This window comes from Amblyomma mixtum, chromosome 1 (assembly GCF_055824585.1).
Source record: "Amblyomma mixtum isolate Tamu chromosome 1, ASM5582458v1, whole genome shotgun sequence".
Lineage (NCBI taxonomy): Eukaryota > Metazoa > Arthropoda > Arachnida > Ixodida > Ixodidae > Amblyomma > Amblyomma mixtum.
In genome coordinates, this window is record NC_143012.1 from 289,152,424 (window position 1) to 289,174,269 (window position 21,846).

The following is a 21,846-nucleotide window of genomic DNA, read 5'->3' on the forward strand; positions in this document are numbered from 1 at the left end:
AGTGCTTATCGCCGCGACGCTTGGCTGAAATGAGGCGGGATGGAATGAAAGTGTGCGTCACGGATAAGATTTCAGTTTCAAGCACGTATTCAGAAATGATCCATGTGAAATAAAGTCAGGAAAAAACGCATCGAGTGTCTGCGATGAGGAACCGCAATCCCCTTTTTCAAAAAAAAAAAAAAAAAACAGTTTGCGTTCTTGCGAGTGCCGGCACTTCATTGCATTACAGGACAATTTTGCTAGAACTACATCATGATCGCTTATGCCTGGCAGCGTTGTGGCAGGTGAGACTAGGCTGGGGTCACTGCTGATAAGAAGGTCTCGCACATTGTCACTGGTAAAGCCAACTCTCGTAGGGGTTCTAACAAAGTGGAATAATGAGTGGGCATTGATCATGTCACGGAAAGCGGTATATAATAGGGATGTAGTGTGAATTACTGGTTGCAAAGAAGACCATTGTACTCTAGGCATATTAAAACCTCCGCCAAGATTAATGTATGTTGCCTTTAAAGCTAATAATGTGTTACTAAGTTGAAAAACTGGATCTGCACTGGCAGAACCTGGAGGCCTATAAAAAGAACCAACTGCTAATGAAGTACCATCGTCCAGCAGAATTCTGCACCTGACAAATTCACAGGACTTCCCTAGGTTGACCGACGTACTTCTTAAACTGCTATGAACAAGTATGAACACACCACCGCCGCGTCCATTGCGATCCTTCGTATACGCAGTATACGCGGTGGTAGGAAATATTTCGCCATCGCTTATGTTGCTGTCCAGCCATGACTCCGCTCCAATTACAACGCGTGCTATTGTTATTTGCAGGAGCGAGTGAAATTGGTCAGTTTTATTTTTTAGACTACGGCAGTTAACAACAATGCAGACAATTCACTTTCAATAACTTTTCGAGGGTTAACTGAAGGGCGCGGTGATGGCTATTGCTCTACGCAAGAGATAGTGTCTGTCTCAGTGTTGTACATGAAAGTTTTATTTTCCAAGTGTAGTTTATTAATCCACAGTTTCAGTTTTCATCCGCGTTCTTTAGCAAACTGTATAAGTTTTTGCCTTTGTTGCCGAATAGTAATCGCTTATCGCCCAGTTAGCATCCTTTAGTTTTCTGGCATTTGAAAGGACACTGTTCTTGTCTTTAAAAGACAAGAATTTAACAATCAAAGGAATCTTCTTGCCTGGCGCATAACGTTCTAGTCTGTGCACCCTTTCGATAGCCGCAGTATCAAAAGAAATGTTTAATTTTTCATCGCAGAATGAGATTATGTTGCTCTTAGACTTTTCCCAGGATTCGTTTTCATTGTCATGGATGCCGTAGAAAATTAAATTGTTTCTTCGTGATTGATTTTCCAGATCATCATGAGATGACTGCAGTACCATGTACGCGGCTCCAAGTTTTTCAGAGCTTTGCGATAAACGCTCTACCTCGGGCTTTAGCGGGAGAACCAGTGACACATTATCTTCAACGAGCTTGACCTTATCTGCAAGTTTGGTTAGTTTTTCTGCAAGCGTCTTTTGTTCAAGCCGAATGGAACGTAGTACATGCAGTATCTCGGACTACCGCTGCTGTATCACAGGTATTTTCATGATAGTGTCGAACATCTGCTCTTCCTGCCCTGGGTTTTGTTCTACGTCTCCCGCAAGCAAAAGCAGTGTCTGCGAAAAGTGTGCGTATCCTGAACAAATCGCGGTCACATCGTACAGAATGCGTGAGAGCATGCACACAGCCGCTTTGGGATGCAGCGCCGATTTGCTAACCGGTTTGCCATTAACGGAAAGGTAGGAGTAACAAACCTGAGAAAGAACATGATGTAAGCGTCTGGCTGCCATGTCGGCGCTATATCCCGGTGTGGCTGGGTGCGTCAGGTGCTTATATCGGTCACGCTTGTACAGAGGGCTCCAGGGTTGCCAGTCGAGGAAGTTTTCAAGCGCCGGTAGCGCTGCAAGGTCCAGGGGTGAAACGTCAGTCCAAAAAGCCAGTTCAACAAGACAGACTTGCTTGGTTGCGGCGTCACCATTCAACGCCAGGCACGTCGATATCGGGGCAGAATCGAAAATTACTATTGGGTTTCCCTTTCTTAAAATGGCACTCAGCTTAGTCCTTGGTTTTTTCCTAAATGGCTGATATCTCTCACCCTCTCCCCTCTTCGCTACGTATGGCGAAATCGTCCCCTTATACCCCTTGTTATGCTTGTTATTCTTTTATTCTGCCTCGTATGGAAAACGTGTTCGTCACCGTACCGCCTCAGTTGTTTTCTAGAAAAAGATGTCTTTTCCTCGTGGTTGTTCGTGCCTGAAGCTGAAAAGCTGGATGAATCAAGTGCTTACAACAAACTTGCTCTGCTTGGTCCTCGCCACGGATCTAGGCTTGCAGAGGTTCTTTGAGAGATGGTCCCATTTCGAGACGTTGGTGAAATAAACAAAGTCACTGGAACACTGACTCGCTTACTGTCCTCTGCGAACAGCGTGGTGTCTGACTAGTCGTCGCATTTCCTACCCTCAACACTTTCGCATGACGAGACTTACCTCGTGGTTTCCTCAAGAATCTGTAACGACGGTTTGCGAGCTACGTACGCGAAATCTGCCCTGATTAATGACTCCAAAACAAAAGGGAATGAGCCACCCGTGCGATGGAAACTGTGGTTAAGGTAGTTTTAGTTCTCCCTCCAGCCTAACGCGTCTTAAGCTTTCCCGTATGGTGCGCGAGTCGGCGAAATAGGATTTCCGCTGAAAACCGTCAGCGCTCGGTTTTTAAACTCTGCGTAGGTTGGGGTGAAACTGCTATAAATCTGAAATGCAAGCTGTTACAGTGCGTTGGCGATGGTTACTTTCTGAGTGCTATCTGCTTTAAAAAAAAAAAATGTCTTGCTTCTTGGTAATGGCTTTGTTCGCTTGGCAAGTGCAGTCAAAAAGATAATGGGCCTTGCTACGATGAGCGAAAAACCACTCAACGGTGGTTTTATCAATTTAGCTCACGCGTTTCACAAAGTGGCTGCGTAGGCGTGGTGTCGATGGCAGCTCGCTAGCGAATCCAAATACACCGGGGCCGGCCCGGTTGTTTCGTAGAAAAAGCTGTCTTTTCCTTGTGGCTATTCGTGCTGGAGTTTCTATACTCATGAATTTTTTTCTGAAACGCTCGTGGCAACTTAATTCAGACGTATTAATTCGTCGAAAGCCGTTTTTCTGGGAATCGAAAGGCATGCTATAAACAAGACAAGGCACAACAGAATAACGCAACCATTGGCTCTCGTCTGGAGGTTTTATTTAGAGAGGGCATCATATAACTTTGCACGTAAATTATCTGCAAACGAAAGGACCAGTTGGAAACACGTTGAAGGATAAAGAAATTCAAGAAAAAACAGTGTCTCTATTGCGCTTAAAATAATTCTGGTCCCCTTTCTGATGTGAATATTTCACACGGCCATGCAAACCCCTTTTCAAGTGCATTCTCCGGTTTGCAGTCAACGCTTCGGTTTGATATTCTCTTCTGTATTTAGCGTGTGCTGTTTTGAACGTCGAACCGGCCAATAATGTTGTCCAACTTCGTGCAGTACTGCATCTGTCCTTTCGAACTTTCATGCTGGCATCACTTAAGTGGACAGCTCATTTTTTAGTTAATATTATGTAGCATAGGCCTCCATCTGAGTGTTGAATTTCTGACACTTCAGAGAAAAGAACATTTTTATTGTTTTCTCCTTGCCTTTGAAAGGTAAATCTGATCTGTATTATATTATCAAAGCCCATGCTACATGTTTTAAAATCAAAGTAAGAAAGATTTTCCCTCATCATGCGATCATACAACATAACTTCGCCTTCGAGAAGAATGGCAAAGAAATGTTAATGTATATTCCTCCAGCTTTAGCCTATTCAAGGGTAACAGAAGAGCAGCTGCTAGGAAAAGATTTTTTCTGAGAAGGTTAAAAAATAAATGGCGCAAAATTTTCGGGGAAGCTTGATTCTGTTGCATAAATTTGCTTTCTTTTTCTGGAAAAAACGAGGGTAATGCAAGTCATTAAAATATTCCTGCTATTTTTTGCGTCAGGAACTTTGGCAAGCGCATTGCTACTGGTATGAGAAGAGTTCTCTACGTTTCACAGCCAAGCTGAGTGTGCCCAGGTTGCGTGGCTGAGCGACGTCATTGCAGGGCGCAACCACATCACATGACTCGCCTGAGCGTTCCTAAAGCGTCCGTGACCACTCCGTCGTCTTTGCGGTTCAAACCGCAGGTCGAATGGGACTAGGCACGTGGATTAGGTTTGAACGGGTTTACAGCCTTTACCGTTGAGGTGCCATTAAACTTTGGGTTCGACGTCGGCTTATGCGCACCTCTGTCGGTTTCGTTTATGCTCGTCGTGTCTACGTACGATTACGAAGCGCGTGACACAGTTTTCGATGAGTAATAGATACATCTACCAAGGCGAAGTACATTAGTGAAAAAGAGTAATTACTCATTAGCATCCTAAGCGCCGCGATACGGTTATAAAGGGAAGATATGTGAACACATCTCCTGATGCACAGATGAAGGCAATAAGCGCTGAACAGGTCCGTAATAAACATGTGCGTCGATATGAATGGCATCGCAACCGTGCTTCTACTTTCTATCGAGCACGACAGGGCATTCAACCTGCATCTGAAATGGCGGATGTCGACGAAAACCTCGAGACTGGCTAGAAGAGTGCTTAAGTGATCTCTCGTCATGGCCACAGTTTCTGAGCAAGAGCACAATTCAGAAGCAATACAAGACGAAGGTTAACCTCAGTATCCACCTTATCATCGATCGAAGAAACGGCATCTTATGACCAGGATGAGGTTGAGCTCATACTCGACTGTACCTATCAGTCACATAAATCACCCACAACAGCTGGACTGTAATAATGCGTTGCCAAGTATCGTAATCGTCCTGTGAGATTTCTTTTTTTTTTTAACAGATTTGTAAACAGCAGGATAATCTTTAGCCCATATTCAACACGCGCACTACGGAAACGCGTCGTGTGGAATTGAGACATATTCTGAAAAGAAAAATTGGCAGAGGCTTAGCTTGGTTAAGCCCGTAAGGTTGCGAAAGCAAATTACGAGCAACTTTAGCGACTAAAGTAGTGAAAGGCGAAAGCCTGAGTGCTGCACGGAACGTCGTAATTAGCTTGAAGTGCTATTGAGGTGTCCACTAAACCACACAGTTGGTAAGGCACTTTCCTTTCCTCCAAATCAATGCAGTCTACAACGCTGTCTATGTCAGAGCGCATCAATGAACGCCGGAATTAGTTTAAAGTGCTATTGAGGTGTCCACTAAACCACAGAGTTGGTAAGGCGCCTTTCCTTTCCTCCAAATCAACGCAGTCTACAACGCTGTCTATGTCAGGGCGCATCAATGAACGCCGGAATTAGTTTAAAGTGTTATTGAGGTGTCCACTAAACCACACAGTTGGTAAGGCGCCTTTCCTTTCCTCCAAATCAACGCAGTCTACAACGCTGTCTATGTCAGAGCGCATCAATGAACGCCGGAATTAGTTTAAAGTGCTATTGAGGTGTCCACTAAACCACAGAGTTGGTAAGGCGCCTTTCCTTTCCTCCAAATCAACGCAGTCTACAACGCTGTCTATGTCAGAGGGCATCAGTGAACGCCGGAATTAGCTTAAAGTGTTATTGAGGTGTCCACTAAACCACAGAGTTGGTAAGGCGCCTTTCCTTTCCTCGAAATGAACGCAGTCCCCTCTCTTACTGCTTGGGATCTGCGGCGCTCCGTGGCTACCGCTGGGACCGCGCCGACGAACCGACTTAGTAGCTCAGATTTCACCTCGGTATGACGTCACAGACGCGTTACTGGGACCATGCTGAAGGCTCAAAACCTAGCGTAGTATGGCTTTCGCAATAATAACAAGTACCGCCACTTACCAATTGGTACGACTAGGGATCAGCGCTAGCTGGTTTGCGAAATGATTAATGATTACGCCATGCACTACGGTACCGCAATTTCGTTTATGATATGGAAGGGTTACAATGAATGATCTATGGTGTGAGAAGTGTGTGGGCTCGAACTTGTTAAATATTGTTAAATAGTGTTGCGGGTTTCGGGAGACATCGGTTTGGCGTTAGGCTGGTTAACGGACCTCGCGTTTATTGTCCCTTTCGAGCAATGCGGCTCCTTCAGTATGCCTGTGTCACGTGTAGCTCACACTCAGCTTCATCATGTACTATGCGAAGGATTATGATAGAGACCACATTGATATCCGACACAACAGTGCTAGATTATGCATTCTAACACACAACCATCTTGTCGCGAAGCGCATATGCGACAACGCCCCAATGTCGTTCGTGTCTGTCCCACCCTCAGCACGCTTGTCATTCTAGCCTCCCGCATAGCGCAATGTTTCGAGTAGCGAAGCGTGTATGCGGGCAGCGTTCCGAGCACGACCCTCCGCCCCGGCTGCATCTATTGCTTCCCGCGATGCGCAGGTGTGCTGAGGCCACTGCCGCGCAGGCGCGTGCACACAGCTGCTAATCGCATACGACGCTACCGAATCCTGCCCCCCAAGGGTAGCGAAGGCCACTCTCGGGAACACTTGGGCGAGCGCTGCCAAGAGTCCTCCCTCCTGGTTGCATTCTGCCCGTGTACTGCGCTGTCAGTGCGCGGTAAAGAACCCCGGGTAGTGGAAATTTCCCGAGCACTTCACTACGGTGTCCCTCATAGCCCGAGTCGCTTTGGGACGTTAAACTCCCATAAACCATGAACCAATGCTTAGGCACACGGCAAGTCACGTGTATAATCCCATGACCAGATCTGGCGAAACAGTGGTCGGCGCACCGCAGTTGGAGCAGTGACGCGGCGGCGGTCGGAGTAGCGGCGCGGTGGTAGCAGCTGCGGCGGGTCTCGTGGTCTGACGTCACCGCCACACCTTCAGCGCTCCTCCTGCTAAAGGTCCAACTGCAACACCCGATGGCCTTGGCGAAACATGGCGTAGTGGCGCCCTCGCTCCAAAACAAACGCGTCTTGGCGAAAGCTCTTACTTGGATCCGAGAGTTTGCTTGGAGGAAAACATACCCAGCGACTGTATGAAGCGTACGCTGGTGTTTCTGCGTCAGTCGCTGAAAGGCGGAAAAGTATAGAACCCTGAGAACACCTGGGACCGTATTCTATAGTAGTAGCAGCAAAACATTAATTTCGAAAGAGAATAATTAGGGCCTATGGCGTGGGGGAGAGATAGATCTGTAGCTTCGGTGGGCCGGTCTTCCCTATTCCAGGATCCCGTCAGCTGTCCATTTTCCGTTGTCCATTTCGCGTCCATTCGGTCCTCTGCTAGTGGTCCCTCAGATATAGCCGCGTCTTTCAAGCGTATATGGCAAGCAACCCCGCTATTGGGTGGTTGGCGACAGAACCTTACCATTGGCTGAAACTGTATGCAGTATGAAGCCAATGGTGAGGCTTATCGCAGCGCTCTTTCAAAAGTAGGCGATCGGGCTTGGCCATTGGTGAGGTCAGTTGGTGGAGAGCTTAAACAATATTGTCCCTACTTGACATTTCAAAGTGTCAACCCAATAAAGGAGTATCGAGCGCGCAATCAACGAGAACCAGATTTTCAGTAATATTGAATGGTTCTTTCAATCAAAAGCGCCGTCGCCTGCTGCGACTCGTTTCCAGAAGTTAGTCTTAAAGCTACTAGTAATCCAATGCCACTTCTGGTGCTTTGTGCATTTTGATTTGTGTTTCTCAGCGCAAGCCTTGAAGAATGCCTAGTCAGCTGTATAGGTATACATCGGTAATGCGTTTTCCCCGAACGCAGCGATGTTCCCTTTTATATTCTTGTTTTTTTTTTTTCACGAAAGCCGAAGGCTCTGCGCCTAAATGCAATCGCTACATCTTAAGGTTGCAACAGTTCTGCCATATGGTTGTCCCATCCCGTCTTTCGTCGAAGCCGGGGCATGAATGATTTTTCAGCGGATCGTGCCAGATGATATCAATTCTGACTCAGCAATAAGTGAGTGGAAGACCGTAACATTAACAGCGTTGCTTTACTTCTCATAATTGTGTGCCATAACCGCAAGAGTGGCTATTTGTCACGTCGTAATGAAAGGCTCCGGGATTATGTCGTCCTCCTATGGTCATTCAGAATGTACCGCAATCTCGGTAGGAGCGTTTTTCCTTTTCACATCCGTCGAAATCCGACCGTCTAAGCCAAGTTTGAAGCCGCGACCTCATCATGCTCACTAGAAGAGCGCCATAACCGCTCAGCCACCGCGACGGAGACGAGCTGTTCTACAGGTTCTACACTTATCACCACGTGTTGTCCGGTACAGCAGAAGCAAATATATGTGTTTTTGCAAGTGTCGGCGAAATTACCTTTCACAAATTTTGATTAGTTGCGCCTACCTACTCGCATGAAATAATCATTACTCGGGAGATGGTGTGTATGTGTTTGACAGCGGGAGCTGTTAGCCTATGTAGGCGTAGCAGGGCCATCGCCCACGGGATTTTACTCGGCCGCTGTCGTTCACCAGGAAATGCACGTCGATGGACTCTCTTTTCGTGCCCCGAATTCAATGCGGGCCGAGGAAGTAGCGATAGCGCTTGCTGCCGCCCACGCCAATTCGAGAATAATCATCACGGACTCCCGAAAAGCATGTGAACATTACTTGGCAGGGGAGATCTCCCCCTTAGCTGCTTGTATTCTACGACGGACTGCCACTGATCCAACACCCAAACGAATCATTTGGGCTCCTGGCCACCAGGGCTTACGAGGTAATGAGGCCGCTGACGCGGCTGCCCGAGCGCTTACTCACCGGGCTCCTCATCCCAGCTCTTCTGGCTCGGAGACTAACCAGCCGCTGCTGCGATTCAGGAAAATATTAACACATTATAGCGACAACCACCGCCTTTTCCCGGCCCCTGCAAAAGGGTTGAGTAAGACGGAGGAGCGAACTTTAAGGCGCCTGCAGACAGGTACTCTACTCCGTCCTGCAATAATAAAACATTACGATCCTAACACGGATGGGCGATGCCCACACTGTGGGGAGACCTGTGATATCTTCCACATGGTGTGGGCATGTACTCAAAATCCCCACCTCCCCCCTTCCCCTACCCCTTCCAGAGAGGCATGGGAGACTGCCCTCCTCAACTGCTCCTCGCTTGAGTCCCAAAGGGCTCTGGTGAAACGGGCGAGAGACGGGGCCTCGTCATGCGGTGTCCCGGACTAGGGACTCCGACCATGTAGCGGGGCCACTCTGTGGCTCCCAAACTCTTTTTCACAATATAAAAGTTTTCACCACCACCACCCGTTCCTGGGTTTCGCGTAGGTGCAAGTGTAGTAGTAGTAGTAGTCGGCGTAGCCTGTGGGTGGTAGCCATGGAAACCACCTGGAGGGTGGAAGGAGCAGGGCATGACGTGAACGAAGGAGTGCGCGACCAGAGGGCGGTTACCGTGGGAGGAGGAGGGTATGATGACTATCAGGAATGGTGCCTGTCAGGCGTAACTAGAGGGTGGTTACCACCCTCCAGTTACGCATGACGGTAACCCCTCTCGAGTTTGCGAGAGCGGAGTGCGTCACCGGATTGTTGTTAGCGTGGAAGGAGGAGGGTACGGCGAGTGCGGAGGACTGCGCAACCATAGGGTGGAGCTGCCACGGGAAGAACTCGAAGAGTGGCCACCGTGCAGGAGAAAGGAGAGTAGTACCTCAACAGATGTCGCTGATTCTCAAATTGCACACAGCTTAACGCACTCTGCGTTTTTTGTGTGTGTGTGTGGTTGTTATTGCAAGCACGAACTGGAGGGTATTTCATGCAGCGAATCACACAGTAGTTTTCAATTATCAGCTCACGATGCAGTTGGAGTTATCTAGTATATACACATGTGGAAGCTTACCCAATAGGATTTCTACCATCTTCTCCACATAACTGGTTTCTCGAAGTAATGCAGAGTTCTTCTGTGGGCGGCCGAACTTGAGAAAACTTTCAGTCATCACAGACGACCCCCCCCCCCCCCTCCCCCCCGCTGCCTGCACCTTGGAGCTGACAGGTTAAGTACTCACTTCTATACTGCAGATTACACAAGACAACGGCGGCCTCGCACAACAGCTTTATTGGCATTCATTTGCGGCCTTCGGAGGTTTCACTGTCACGACAAACATTTGGTAATAAATATGTACAAGGGCGCATATCCGCACACGCGTGTAATATATTTATATGTTTATGTGTATGTATAAGGGTTCACTGCAATGTTCTCTTGGACACTAAAACAAACATCTTCACTCGACACGACTAGTGTCGAGGCGCCACAGGGTTGTTCAGCTTGTCGCCACTTTGTTCAGGTTTACTTATGCTCACAGCAGCCACAGTCTGCATACGCCTCAGTGGCACTTTGTGGACGGGCAAGCGCTGTGTACGCAGCGGTCCAAGCATAGCTCTCCGCTTTTATCTGTAGTGGGCGTGTGGACAATCTCTTAGGAACCAGATCAGCGACCCAAAAGGTGCGGGTTTGTGACGGAACCAGCATTTGTCTAGAACACACATTTATAGGAGTCAGTAAGTTTTTTCTTGTTTTTTCAAGTATCAGCCGCTTTTAACTGAGAATTCGTTGCAAACTCACAAAACAACGCTTTCTTCGCAGTAGACAAAAGCGCTTACGAGTGGGCACAAAGGTCATACATATTCCGCTACTCGCTGACTCGCACTTGCGCGGGTGAACGAAAGGAACAGAGGGCAAGGAAACGAACACAGGGAACTGCGAATTCCACTAGAACGAAAAAGCTGTACAAGCATTTCGCGAACAGTTCTTGCTCGGGACGCTTTCCACTCCGGCTCACTGCAGAGCCAGTGCTCGCGCACAACTGGGCCTCCGTCGTACAGTTCGACAGAGAGCTACTTCCGACCACGGTTGCGCTGTCCTTTTTTACCGCGTACTGAAAATAGACCTTTACACCATTTGGCAGGAGTTCGTTGTTACAAAATGTTCGCCAGGTGGCTCACTTCATCCGACTCAGCCTTAGAGGGCCGGCGTCTGGTCCGGTGAGCAGCGATGCCGACACGCATCAAGCATGAAACGCTGCGCTCTTCCAGCGCCCCGTTCCACTCATGCGAAGGCTCTTCTTCCTTCAGGATGGTACCGAAGACCTAAATCGCGAGTCTTCTCCACTGTCGACTCCTCCGTCCCCGTTAAGAGCCACTTCCCGGCATTGTTGGTAGCTGTCAAGTTAATCCTATGCGACTCCAGCACTGCGATCACACCTCGGTGCCTTCGTAGTTGCCTTCGCCGTAGCCTTCATCGGGAGAGTAGCGGGTCTCTCCGCCGACGGCCATGCAGGCCGCCACGGGAGGCCCTACGGCCGCACTTGGATTCCTCTTCCAGGAGGCCGTGGGTTCGACGACCCTCCACTGCGCCGCCGCCGGGGGCTCGGGGGGAGAGTAGAGGCCGTGTCTGTGCGGTGGTTCTGGAGGTTCTTCGAGGTACCGGTCGCGGAGCGCGTACTGGCCGTAGCAGGGATCGGCGGGATTGACGTAGCCGTTGCCCACCGGCCCGTACCCATTGGGCTGCCTCGAGTAGTCCAGCTCCGCGCCGCTCTTGCCGTGCACAATGTCCGGCGTCGTCCGGTCGACGGGGTCCGTGGGCGACTGCGCCGAGCCGTCGTGCGGCGAGCGCTGCATGGCAGCCAGCTGCGCCGCCTTGGTGTCGCTCGGAGTGGCCACTTCCACCAGGTCTGCCTTGCGTGCCAGCTGCTTGAGCATTCCGGGAAACTTGGCCCTGGAAGCAGCCAGCGCCCTCTGCCGAGCCACGACGAAGCACAGCAGCAGAGCTAGTATGACGAGCGCCAGGAAGCTGGCGAGCACTATGATGATCTTGTGAGTCCGCGAGAGGCCGCCAGCGGCCGGCGGCGCCTGCACCACGGCCAGCGTCGTGTTGGCGGCCCGGAGTCCGGCGCGGTTCTCGGCGACGCAGATGTACACACCAGCGTCGTAGGGGCCCGCGTGCGCCACGGACAGCCAGCTCAGCTGGAACGGCCCGCTCTGCTCGCGCTGAACCTGGAAGCGGGTCGGGTCCAGGTCTGGGCCCACTCCGCCGCTCGTCGAGTTCCAAGCGCCGACGGCCCAGTCGGCTGCCTCCCACCTGTCAGAGACGACCAACAGCGTGCGGTGTACACGTCAGGCACGTTTCATCAGCATTCGCGTTCTGAGAAAAAAAAAAAGTTAAACACAGTTTCTCTGGTGTTTTCCGCTCTTGACTGAAGGCTCTTGAAACTAGTGTAGAAAGACCAGTTTATTTTCTTTCCTGCTACTAACATCCGATGCTTCCTCTAGATAAGCAGAACATGACTGTTTGCAAGATCAAGCTTACCTCGGCGTCCTTGTGTGCTAGCATGGCTCTAGTGCCTCCGTTTCCTCTCTCCCGTCTGTCGTTTACTTCCTACTCTTTCACCACCGGTGGAACGTAATAAGCTCTAATCCTTTCACCCCCCCCCTCCTCTCCCTCCTCCTCTCCTTGTTACTCTCTCCAAATACTTACAGAGTAAATGTCTCCTGTTAACATAATCAAGGGTTAGGCGAAAGTTCGTCCGCTCAGGCATAGATTGAGATGAATCAAGGTCGCCGACCAAATCCGAAGATGGATCGACGTTTTGGAACCATGCACGGGTTCCTTTTTGTTCACTGAGTAGGACAAGATATCGTCCCTACTTAGTATGTACGCAACACATGACAATGTGAGCACGCTTAAACGACCGGCATGATCCCTTCTGGGCGGATCATCGTAGCTGGGCGTCGATTGGATGAATAGTTATTCGAGTCGCAGTTGGGATGAGACGTTTTTTTTTTTTCTTTCTGATATGATAGCGATCTTGTCCCAGGTAGTGTATGAGTGCGTCCGAAATGTCGATTCATCATCAGTCTGGGTCAGTGCCCGGGATTCGCCTCAATTGTCTCTCCTTTCTATGAATTTTCAGCGAAACAGTCTGCTCGAAATCGAAATACATAAAAGAATAAAAGAAAGAGACCCACGAAACGAGAAGGCGTACTCTACAAAGAATAATGTACCTACAGTCCTCTACATTAGATTAGAGAAATGCCTCGCGGACAATGGAAGGAAAGAGAGGGGAATCGCTATAAAAGTGGTATAAATAGCCCAGAAGTGGATTTCATTGCCACTTTTGCAATGCGCCGACGATTGCAGCAGACCTCGCTGTTTCGTTAGAGCCTATTCATTTTTCGTGAGGCCCTTGAAGGCAGCCCTGCTCAGACAGAGACGAAGTCTGCTCTTATGGCACAAATTAAGTTACGCTCGACTAAGTCATTATCTGGCGCATATAATTTCAGGCCTCCCTATTGTTTCTACGCGGAATTCGCGTTTGTGAGAAATTTCGCCTTCGCTATTATATGCATTTGACTGCCTTTTTTTCTTTTCTTTTTTTCAGTTAGAACCGCACGACTATTCGCTCCAGCGTAGAGGAACTCTGACTTAGAAGAACCGTGCCGCAGACGAACATAAAACTAAAGAGAAGAATGCTCCCCATTTAGCGGCAAAGTAAGAAAGTTGTGCTGTTGCTCGAGATATGCAAGCAACAATATGTTTCTGAGTTGATGTATTAGTTCTTTTTCTCGTCTTTTATTTTAGGGTGTTAAAGGGAGTATGCAATATATTGAGATTACGTAAAGATAGGCAATCCATCACTCGTCACCCCAGCGCAAGAATTTTTGAGCTAGCATCAATAACAACGAAGTTATAGACGATTAAAAATCACGCTCCTCCTTTCCCCCCTCAACTCATACGCGCGGGGCACCATAAAAAAAAAAAAAGAAAACAGCTCCGGGACTGGGCTCCGCCCATGAATACGTCATTCGCTGACGTTCGGTTTACGGCTTCCGGTTGTCGCACTCCCGATGAGCAGCGCGCGTCGGCAGCGTCTCTCCGGTCTGCGCTTTCTTGGATTGCGGCGCGCGTCGGTCGAAGCTTCAGGTGCTTGACATTCATGCCTGACTGTCGAACGAGCGCTGGGTTATAGTAGTAAGCGTCAGGTGCGAAGTGTCGACCGCAAACGCGGAGTCTTCGGCGGGCGTGCGACGCTGGCAGTCCGATGCGCTCCATCCAGGCTGCTCGCTCATGCACGTCTCTAGGAATAACATGCCTGAGTTCAACACCTCGCCAGTCACTGGGTTTGCAGTCGACGACACAGCAAGGCATATTCATATTGGGCGGTCGAAAAAGGCACTGCGAGTGGCTCCCGAACTCGCGACACAAAGAGGCGGCAGAGGTAAATTAAAACCACATGCGCGAAGGCAATGCCCTCGCTCGCGCTTGCCCGACGGGGTCGCGCGGCTGCTCGAGCAGACGATTTTCACCGCTACCGGAAGTATGCCCGTGACATCGTAGCTGCCGCGGCTCGAGCGAATGACAGCGTGTGGTGGTCTGCCGACCTCATGGGACTAGTGACGTCTGTTTTCCCGATTTTGGTTTCAAAATGGCTCCCTACGAAGACCCCAAGAGGGCCGCGAATTTTAAAAAACACGATTTTTAAAAAATCATACTAAATTGCCGGCTCAGTTCCGAAGACTCATACTTCGTGTCAATGCTTCTGATCATCACTTCTAACATTTGCAAGCGTCTTTGAATTCTTTGCATGGTCCTTTAAGGCGGATTCACAATGGCGAGTCGCGGAGGTCGCGCTACAGGTTGAAATCGATTTGCTACGCTCTCTCCCCGCTTTCCTAGTTCTTCTGAAACCGTAAATAACTGCCCGAAATCAGTCGCGCCACGTTTGCGACTGGCCAGTGTCAATCCGCCTTTAGCGTTTGTCAGCGATTATTTACCATGCGTTTAGTGCCTCTAACTTGTAAAAAAGACCACTAACCGAAAAAGCTTTATCCGCAGTGAAGCAAGGCTTGCAGGGAGACTGTGCTGTATCGCTCAGAGATATTAAAAGGAAGAAGGATGAACAGTAATCATGTCGAAAAGAATCACGCGAAACAAAGCAAATAGATATCAGCAAAGCCTCGCTTGCTATTGATCAGACCGCAGTTTATTCAGTTTACCAATATTTCATTTTACCTGGGTTTGTGGTACTCTTATGCTGAAGGGTACAGTATCATCAGCAGATTTCTAACGTGCTATACTATTGCTTCGTTGCCTGCATGGAACTGCGCAACATAAGATTAGGCTCTCATGGCGCCCAAAAGATGCTCCTGAGTCGGAAAGCCATAATTTCAGCAATAAGGTGTAAATCAATAAAATGTAAATTTGAGCCGCTGGTCAGAGTGACTTCGGTGCTATTAAAGGGTACGATCGATTCCTCGAGAGAAAGGACCGCGGTTGGCTTATGATGAATAATTTTTATTGGCTGCCTGCCAACTGGAAAGCAGAAAGCTGTCGCGACAGAGGATATTTATCAACGGCACATTCTCTGCTGCTTCTGTACAAGACTGTCGCTCCGTATCGACTGTGGCGAAGACAGTTATGTTAGTTTTTAACAGGATTGAGCACAGCACACTGCCGCATCCAAACTTTCGCCGCACAGCGAGGACTCCCATTACTCCGGTGTGGGAGTGTGTATGTGTGAGACAGCTCCAATTTTCTGACAGCCCCATGTTGCGTGGTATAGTGCTGATCTGTCTCTGCAGCAATGATATGTGCCTCGGTATATGTTTGAGAGAATCTGATTAAGAATGAAGCGATTTGGGAAGGTGTTTGCCTGCAGTTACCTCCAGCGAACTGACTGCCCCCTGCTTAGTTTAGCACGGAGAGTAGGCCGGGAAACATTTCCTAGTGTCCCTGAGGCACTCCAGTATGTCGCCGTACATTCGCGATACCAGATCGGTTCCCGCATCGTCGATCACCGCTCGGTTAGTGTGAAAGCTACGCCTGGAATTGGCAGCACACCTTGACGCCAAAAAACCTGCAGGACACCAAACCACCCCAGCTGGAACAATGCGATAGCATAAGAACCTCGTTGAGAGCTGCCATGCACGACCACACACACCATTCAAATGGAGAGAGGGACTTCCCTTTCTCCCCTTTGCCACTTGCGAACCGTGGCAGGTCGCAACTGACTATTCCTTGTTCTTGACACTGCCACCTGCCAAGGTGCAACCTTGCACGGGGCAACGTGTGACGGTGGCGAAGGGCACAGGGACATAGGGTGCAGGGACATTGCATTAAAAAAGAGTGCGCTCACGTGGCTTGGAATGGTTGGGGAAAGACGCCATTTTCTGCTACACTCTTAAAGGCGCACTGAAGAGGAATCTGAACTCGTCTTTTTGCCGCGGGAACTCGATCTACACATTCTGAGCATTCTTAGAAACTTCGATTTATTGCCCTGTGTGGCTGATTTTCCTAATTAAATCGAATAAACGTCCGGCTCCCGCTTTTTTTTTTTTAGTTCTCCCTCGTACGGTGGGCGGAGTCGACCAACGCGTGGAGTGTCTTGCAGCCAGCTCCGTGGAGGCTTTGCTTTCGCTTTATTTTGATTTTTAGGTTTCCATGAATAAATAGTTTCATTCGCAGATAATATAGCCGCAAAATAAGCCCGCAGAAATAAAAATACGCGCAGACTATTTGCTTCTATGGACTACTACATATTACTCCGCCGATGGCAGAGCGGCAAGCCGCCACGGGACTGGCTGAAAGGCACTCCACGCGTTGGTCGACTCCGCCGTCCGTACGAGGGAGAATTCAAAAAAAAAAAAAAAAGGCGGGAGCCGGATGTTAATTCGATTTAATTAGGAAAATCAGCCACACAGGGCAATAAATCGAAGTTTCTAAGAATGCTCGGAACGTGCAGATTGAGTTCCCGCGGCAAAAAAGACGAGTTCAGATTCCTCTTCAGTGCACCTTTAACAAAAACGAGCAAAAAGGGAGCAACCTGTCCTCTAGCACACACCCTTTTATAAAATGGGGCGCGCCAGAAAACATCTTACTCCCTTTTTACTTCCATGTAGGCGTAACCGTGTTTAGAGAGTACCCCTCTGATGGTATCACTGCTCTGTGCCTGACGGGGAGTGCGCTAGAGGACTGTTTACTCCTTTTTATAGGTACCCTGCACCCGCTATACGCTTCCACCTTCGGCTTGCCGCTCTTGCCGTTTTCGAGCGCAGTGAAATGCTTTCCAAAACCAGCTCCTGACAATCCTGCACTGTTAAGATTTATACTCCAACTCACAAGTTCTTGCTTTACAGCGAAAGTTCTGCAAGTGAGCACAAGCTGACGGCGTTGAAAAGTCTGTAGCGGGTTCGTGTTACCTCGCGTGCTGCGTCGCATATGGACAGCTTTCACTGCGGAAAGAGGAAATCACGGCTGCAGTGCTTAACCCTCCTGGAGTCAGAATAATGCTTCTTGTCTTTCCTGCATGTTCCTGCAGTGTATTGTAGTCGCAGTAAAGGGATTAGGGGATTAAGCTGTGCTTTGCAGTCTCCACAAGGGTTTGAAAGAGTACAGCTGTGTCAAGCTGCAGCCCGCCAGTTGAGTGCAAGGCGTAAGCCATGCAATAGGGCTCTATCACTCCACCCATCTTCTGTTCCGAGGGTGTGCCGCGCCGCCATAATAATAAGAGAGATTTTTTGAGGAAGGAAGCTGGATTTCGGAATGGTTTGTCCTCTGAGATCTCTGTGCGCGGAGACCAATAGATGGAGCGCGTGAGTAGTTTTCACAGAGCTGAAAACCGACGGAGCATGCTCGTACCCCCAACTGTAGTTCATCAAAATGTCGCCAAAGAAAACGTGATTTTTGAAATTTTCAGAAGTTTCTGAAGTGTCTGTATGATTAAAACGACATGGAGGAAAAAACTGAACGCAAAATTGCTATTTACGACGAACGAATTAAATCCAACGCTCGAGTGTCTTCTACTACTATCCCGATAGTAACCCGTAAAAACTCGCGTACTAGCGAATTTCCGTAGTGCGCTTTTGGCCGCAATAGATGCTAAAGAAGAAAGCGAACAGCCGCTGCATGACGACGCGCACAACGCTGCCGGAGCTGACAGGCTGCCCCCGCGTTCCTGACGGGGACGCGCGCGCAGCTGCGAGTGGCGGGCGCGTCGCGCCGGAGTTGGATGCGCAGCCTGAACGCTGTCGCAGACTGCCGCGTGAGTGCGTACCTGAGCACGGCGGGCGGGTCTGCGCGCACGCGGCACACGAGCGTGGCGTTGCGGCCCTCTTGGACGCTGACCAGGGAGTCGGCGTGCACCTGCGGCGGGCAGGCGAACTGCTCCAGCGAGAGCTCGTCCCACGAGGCCGACTCGAGCCGGGGTGGCCCCGCGCAGCGCGGCGGCTCGCCCAGCGGGATGTTGCGCGTGCGCATCCAGCGCCGAAGGCTGCTCAGGCGGCAGTCGCACTGCCACGGGTTGCCCTGCGAGACACGGCGCCGCCACGCAAACCAACGTGAGAAAATGACAGAGGTCTTCGGTCATATACTCTCGCGTGCGTTTCCAGTTTTAAAAACAAAACAGCCAGAGTGGACCAAAATAGTAGAGTTTACAGATTACGGCGTCACCTGGTACAGAAAAAATGAACTTCTCCTTAATCATTAAGAATTCAGGCTTAAGGTCGCACACAAACCAGCATGACGATGAGAGCGCAGACATACAACGCGTACATGCACGTCTCTCTTTTTGGCCACGATATGAGTCGTGTTTGTTCTGCACGTTTATGTGCTTGCATAGAGCAGTATCTTCTCGTAGTAACTGATTATAAAGTAACAAGCCCATAATTATGGCTTGCTGACAAAAATGGCGCCATCGGCAACTCGCTGGACGAGATTCCCCGGTTTTCGTTCATAATTTAATATTTTCAAAAATTCAAAATTATTTCGTACCTTTTACACATCAAAGAATTAAAAATGAAAGAAAGACGCACTACTACTGCGAAGAGTGCGCACCACAGTGCAGTTTATCCCTGCAAGACATGCGTTCGGCGTTGGAGACTCAAAAAGCAATGTGTACGCTTACGGTATGCAAAAAGGCCGAGTAGGGGCGGCTATGGTCAACGTAATTTATAAACTGCCAGAAAGAAACTACAGCCCACATCTCCCTTGTGCAGCGCGCTTGAGCAGGGCGTACTCGGTGTCAAAAACTGAAATTAGAGAGCAATCACGGATTTCTGAGCAAAGTGCTCGTGTCTATCACTCCCCTTTATTTCCCTTTCCTCTCCCTGCCCTGTTTCTCACGCTAGCCGCGGCTAGCGACACCTTTTCCTTCATTAGTTATTTTAATAATAACAGAGCCACTAATAATAATAAGCGAGCGACAGTCGCCCCAAGTGGCGCACCTGCAGGTGCAGCGTGGAGAGCCTCGGCAGCGGCGACACCGCCTGCGCGGGCAGCGTCGCCAGCCGGTTGTGGTCGAGCAGCAGGAACTCGAGCGCCGGCAGCCCGTCCAGGGCGCCGGGCTCGATGGAGCGCAGCTGGCAGCGGGCCAGGTGCAGATACGTCAGGTGCTGCAGTCCGGCGAAGCTCGCGTTCTCCAGCTGCGCGATGGGGTTCCCCCCGAGCAGCAGCCGCCGCAGGTGCGGCACCCCCCGCAGCGCGGCGCTGGGCACGGCCGTGAGCAGGTTCCAGCTGAGGTCCAGCTCCACCAGGTTGGTCAGCTGCTGGAAGGCGTCGCGGGCCACGCGCCCCAACCGGCACTGGGAGAGGAACACCCGCTGCAGGTTGACCAGGCCCCGCTCCTGGAAGGTGCGGCCGGGCAGCGAGTGGAAGTTGTTCCGCTCCAGGTGGATCACCTGCAGCAAGCGATGGGCGGCAGGCTCGTGAGCGCTACGTGCTGCTTTGGCGAAGTGAGGAAGGACAGTTGCACTTTACCACTTACCGTAGCCTAACTGCTTTATTATTGTTTAATATTTTGAACTTCTTATTGTACTGAGTGCCCACCTGCTACGGTCTCGTATTGAGGCTAGCACCATTGTAAATAGATGAATAAATAGACTTGAAATGCACAATAGGGGTCATTCATCTTGTCTTTGGCAACATAGTTGTGCGGGAAAGCGCCCTTGCGGAATTTTGAACATGCCCTATTTCCGTGCTGGAGCTGAAGAGGATTCGATCTGGGGTCGAGGCGAGTTAGAGGATTGCACGCTTCGAAAAACACTGACGAGCGAAATGCATGCACTCCACAAATAACCACCCTCTGCTGCCAAACGCGTATGCCGTACCAACACAAAATGGGATTTTGTCCAACGCCTGATCATTCCAAGTCAGAGTGCGTTGCACACAGCAGAAAAGTCCGCATAGCTACAGTCAAATTTCAGCCTTTGTAGGAAGTAGAATTTTAATTCAAGTTTTAAATATTTGATAGAAGTTTGTCGAAAATCTCGGGGCTCATTAGTTACAGCCAACAGTTTTGCAACTCGGCAGCTGCGGAACGAGGCAAATTTCAAAATGTAAACCGGGTCTGTTATCGCTTTAAAGCAAAAAAAAAAAACACCTTCAATTGTACTTTACGAGGAATGGTTGCATCGGTTAAGCGAATTTTGTAGTCCCGTTCACAAAATAATCGCAGAAAATGAAATCACGCTGAAAATGTTAGTTTAGCCCCGTTTAGACGAACTAAACATGCAGATCATGCAATTTCAATATGTTTCTGTCACAGAGCAATACATTACCAGAATTGTACAAAATACGCAAGTGCCCTGTAATTTTGACCAATTCTTTCTGAATGACTGAGCGCAAAGCAAGATAGATGGCGATGAAGAAAAAGCCGGAAGATATGTTCCCGGTTGGCTACCCCACACTGGGGTAATGAGAAGGGGTGATGCGAAGTGGAAAGAGGGTTGAAGTAAGAATCAAGGACGTCAATTTGCGTGCGGCAAACAAGCACAACCTGTCTCTTTATCATGACGGTCAGTGTTTATTGCTGAAAGACAAGGTTGTGCTGTAACTGCTGTGCGCTAGACCATACTGACCCTCCCCCTCTGACAAAGAGCAAAATCCTCGGACGGTAATCACAATGCTAGCTCCCAAAACTTGCAACATATTAACCTTCCGTATGTTTTGCAACAAATTCCATGCGAATAGGTTAAGCGGCCACCGAAACAGCCATTTCTTCGTTCTCGTGTATTAAGCAGGAGTGGCTTCGGAGGCAAGGCCTGCCAGGGACAGTGCTTGGCTCGAGGATGCGCACACCGACCTGCAGTCCTGGCGGCAGCCCCACAGGCACCGAGAAGAGTCCCTGGCTGACGCACTCGGCGGTGTGCTTTCCTCCTTTCCACTTGCAGGTGCACGCGCTGGGGCAGTGGCCCGACGTTCCGCCGCCGGTTCCGCCCGACGGTGACTCGAGGCCCGCGGCCGCCGCGGCGCACAGGAGCGCCAGCGCCGCGCACCACATGGCTGCAGCCGCCGGAGACATCACGTGCTCGCGCAGCTCTGCTGCCGTTGGTCCAGCATCGTCATCGTAGTCGGACTGGCTCCGGAGAGGACTACCTGCGCGCCAGCAAGACACCCAGAGATGAGGACACTCCAGGGAGCGCTCGCGAGGACTCTCCCAATCACACACCTCACGCGGAATGCACGCGACGCCCCCAGATGCAGCCAGATGTAGGCATACATTGTAAACACGAATGCACCTATATAGTAGTAAACAGGGAGTAATTTGTCCTCTAGCTGTCTCCTTTTTACAAAAGGGAGAGCGCTAGAGGACAGCTTGCGCCCTTTGTACTCCTTTCTGCTTGGAGTGTAATGATTACCCCAAAGTGAAACACAAGCTAAAGCCCTCTACATCCATGCGCACATCCTAATCCTTCCTCACGTACGCTATCATCTTTTTCAAGCGACGTGAACTGATGTACCTTGGTAGATATAGATTAGAAAAGATGCAGTTCTTAGCAGCATGAACATCTACAAGAGGCGGGTGGAAAGCCTGAACTTTGTGCCCACGTGCG

At 49.8% G+C, this 21,846-nt stretch overlaps 1 protein-coding gene across 1 annotated transcript in view; it reads right to left on the bottom strand.

The window, feature by feature from the left end:
* Positions 1-10,060: 10,060 nt before the first annotated feature.
* The window catches only part of LOC149371995 (uncharacterized), a 173,097-nt gene continuing 161,311 nt past the window's right edge, over positions 10,061-21,846 (bottom strand). The window contains exons 3-6 of the mRNA XM_089566348.1: positions 21,096-21,388; positions 19,240-19,692; positions 18,072-18,322; positions 10,061-12,100 (exon numbers count right to left, since the gene is read on the bottom strand). Of these exons, the coding sequence (XP_089422474.1) occupies positions 11,218-12,100; positions 18,072-18,322; positions 19,240-19,692; positions 21,096-21,314 (1,806 nt within the window). The 5' untranslated portion in view covers positions 21,315-21,388 and the 3' untranslated portion in view covers positions 10,061-11,217. The remainder of the gene's footprint in view (positions 12,101-18,071; positions 18,323-19,239; positions 19,693-21,095; positions 21,389-21,846) is intronic.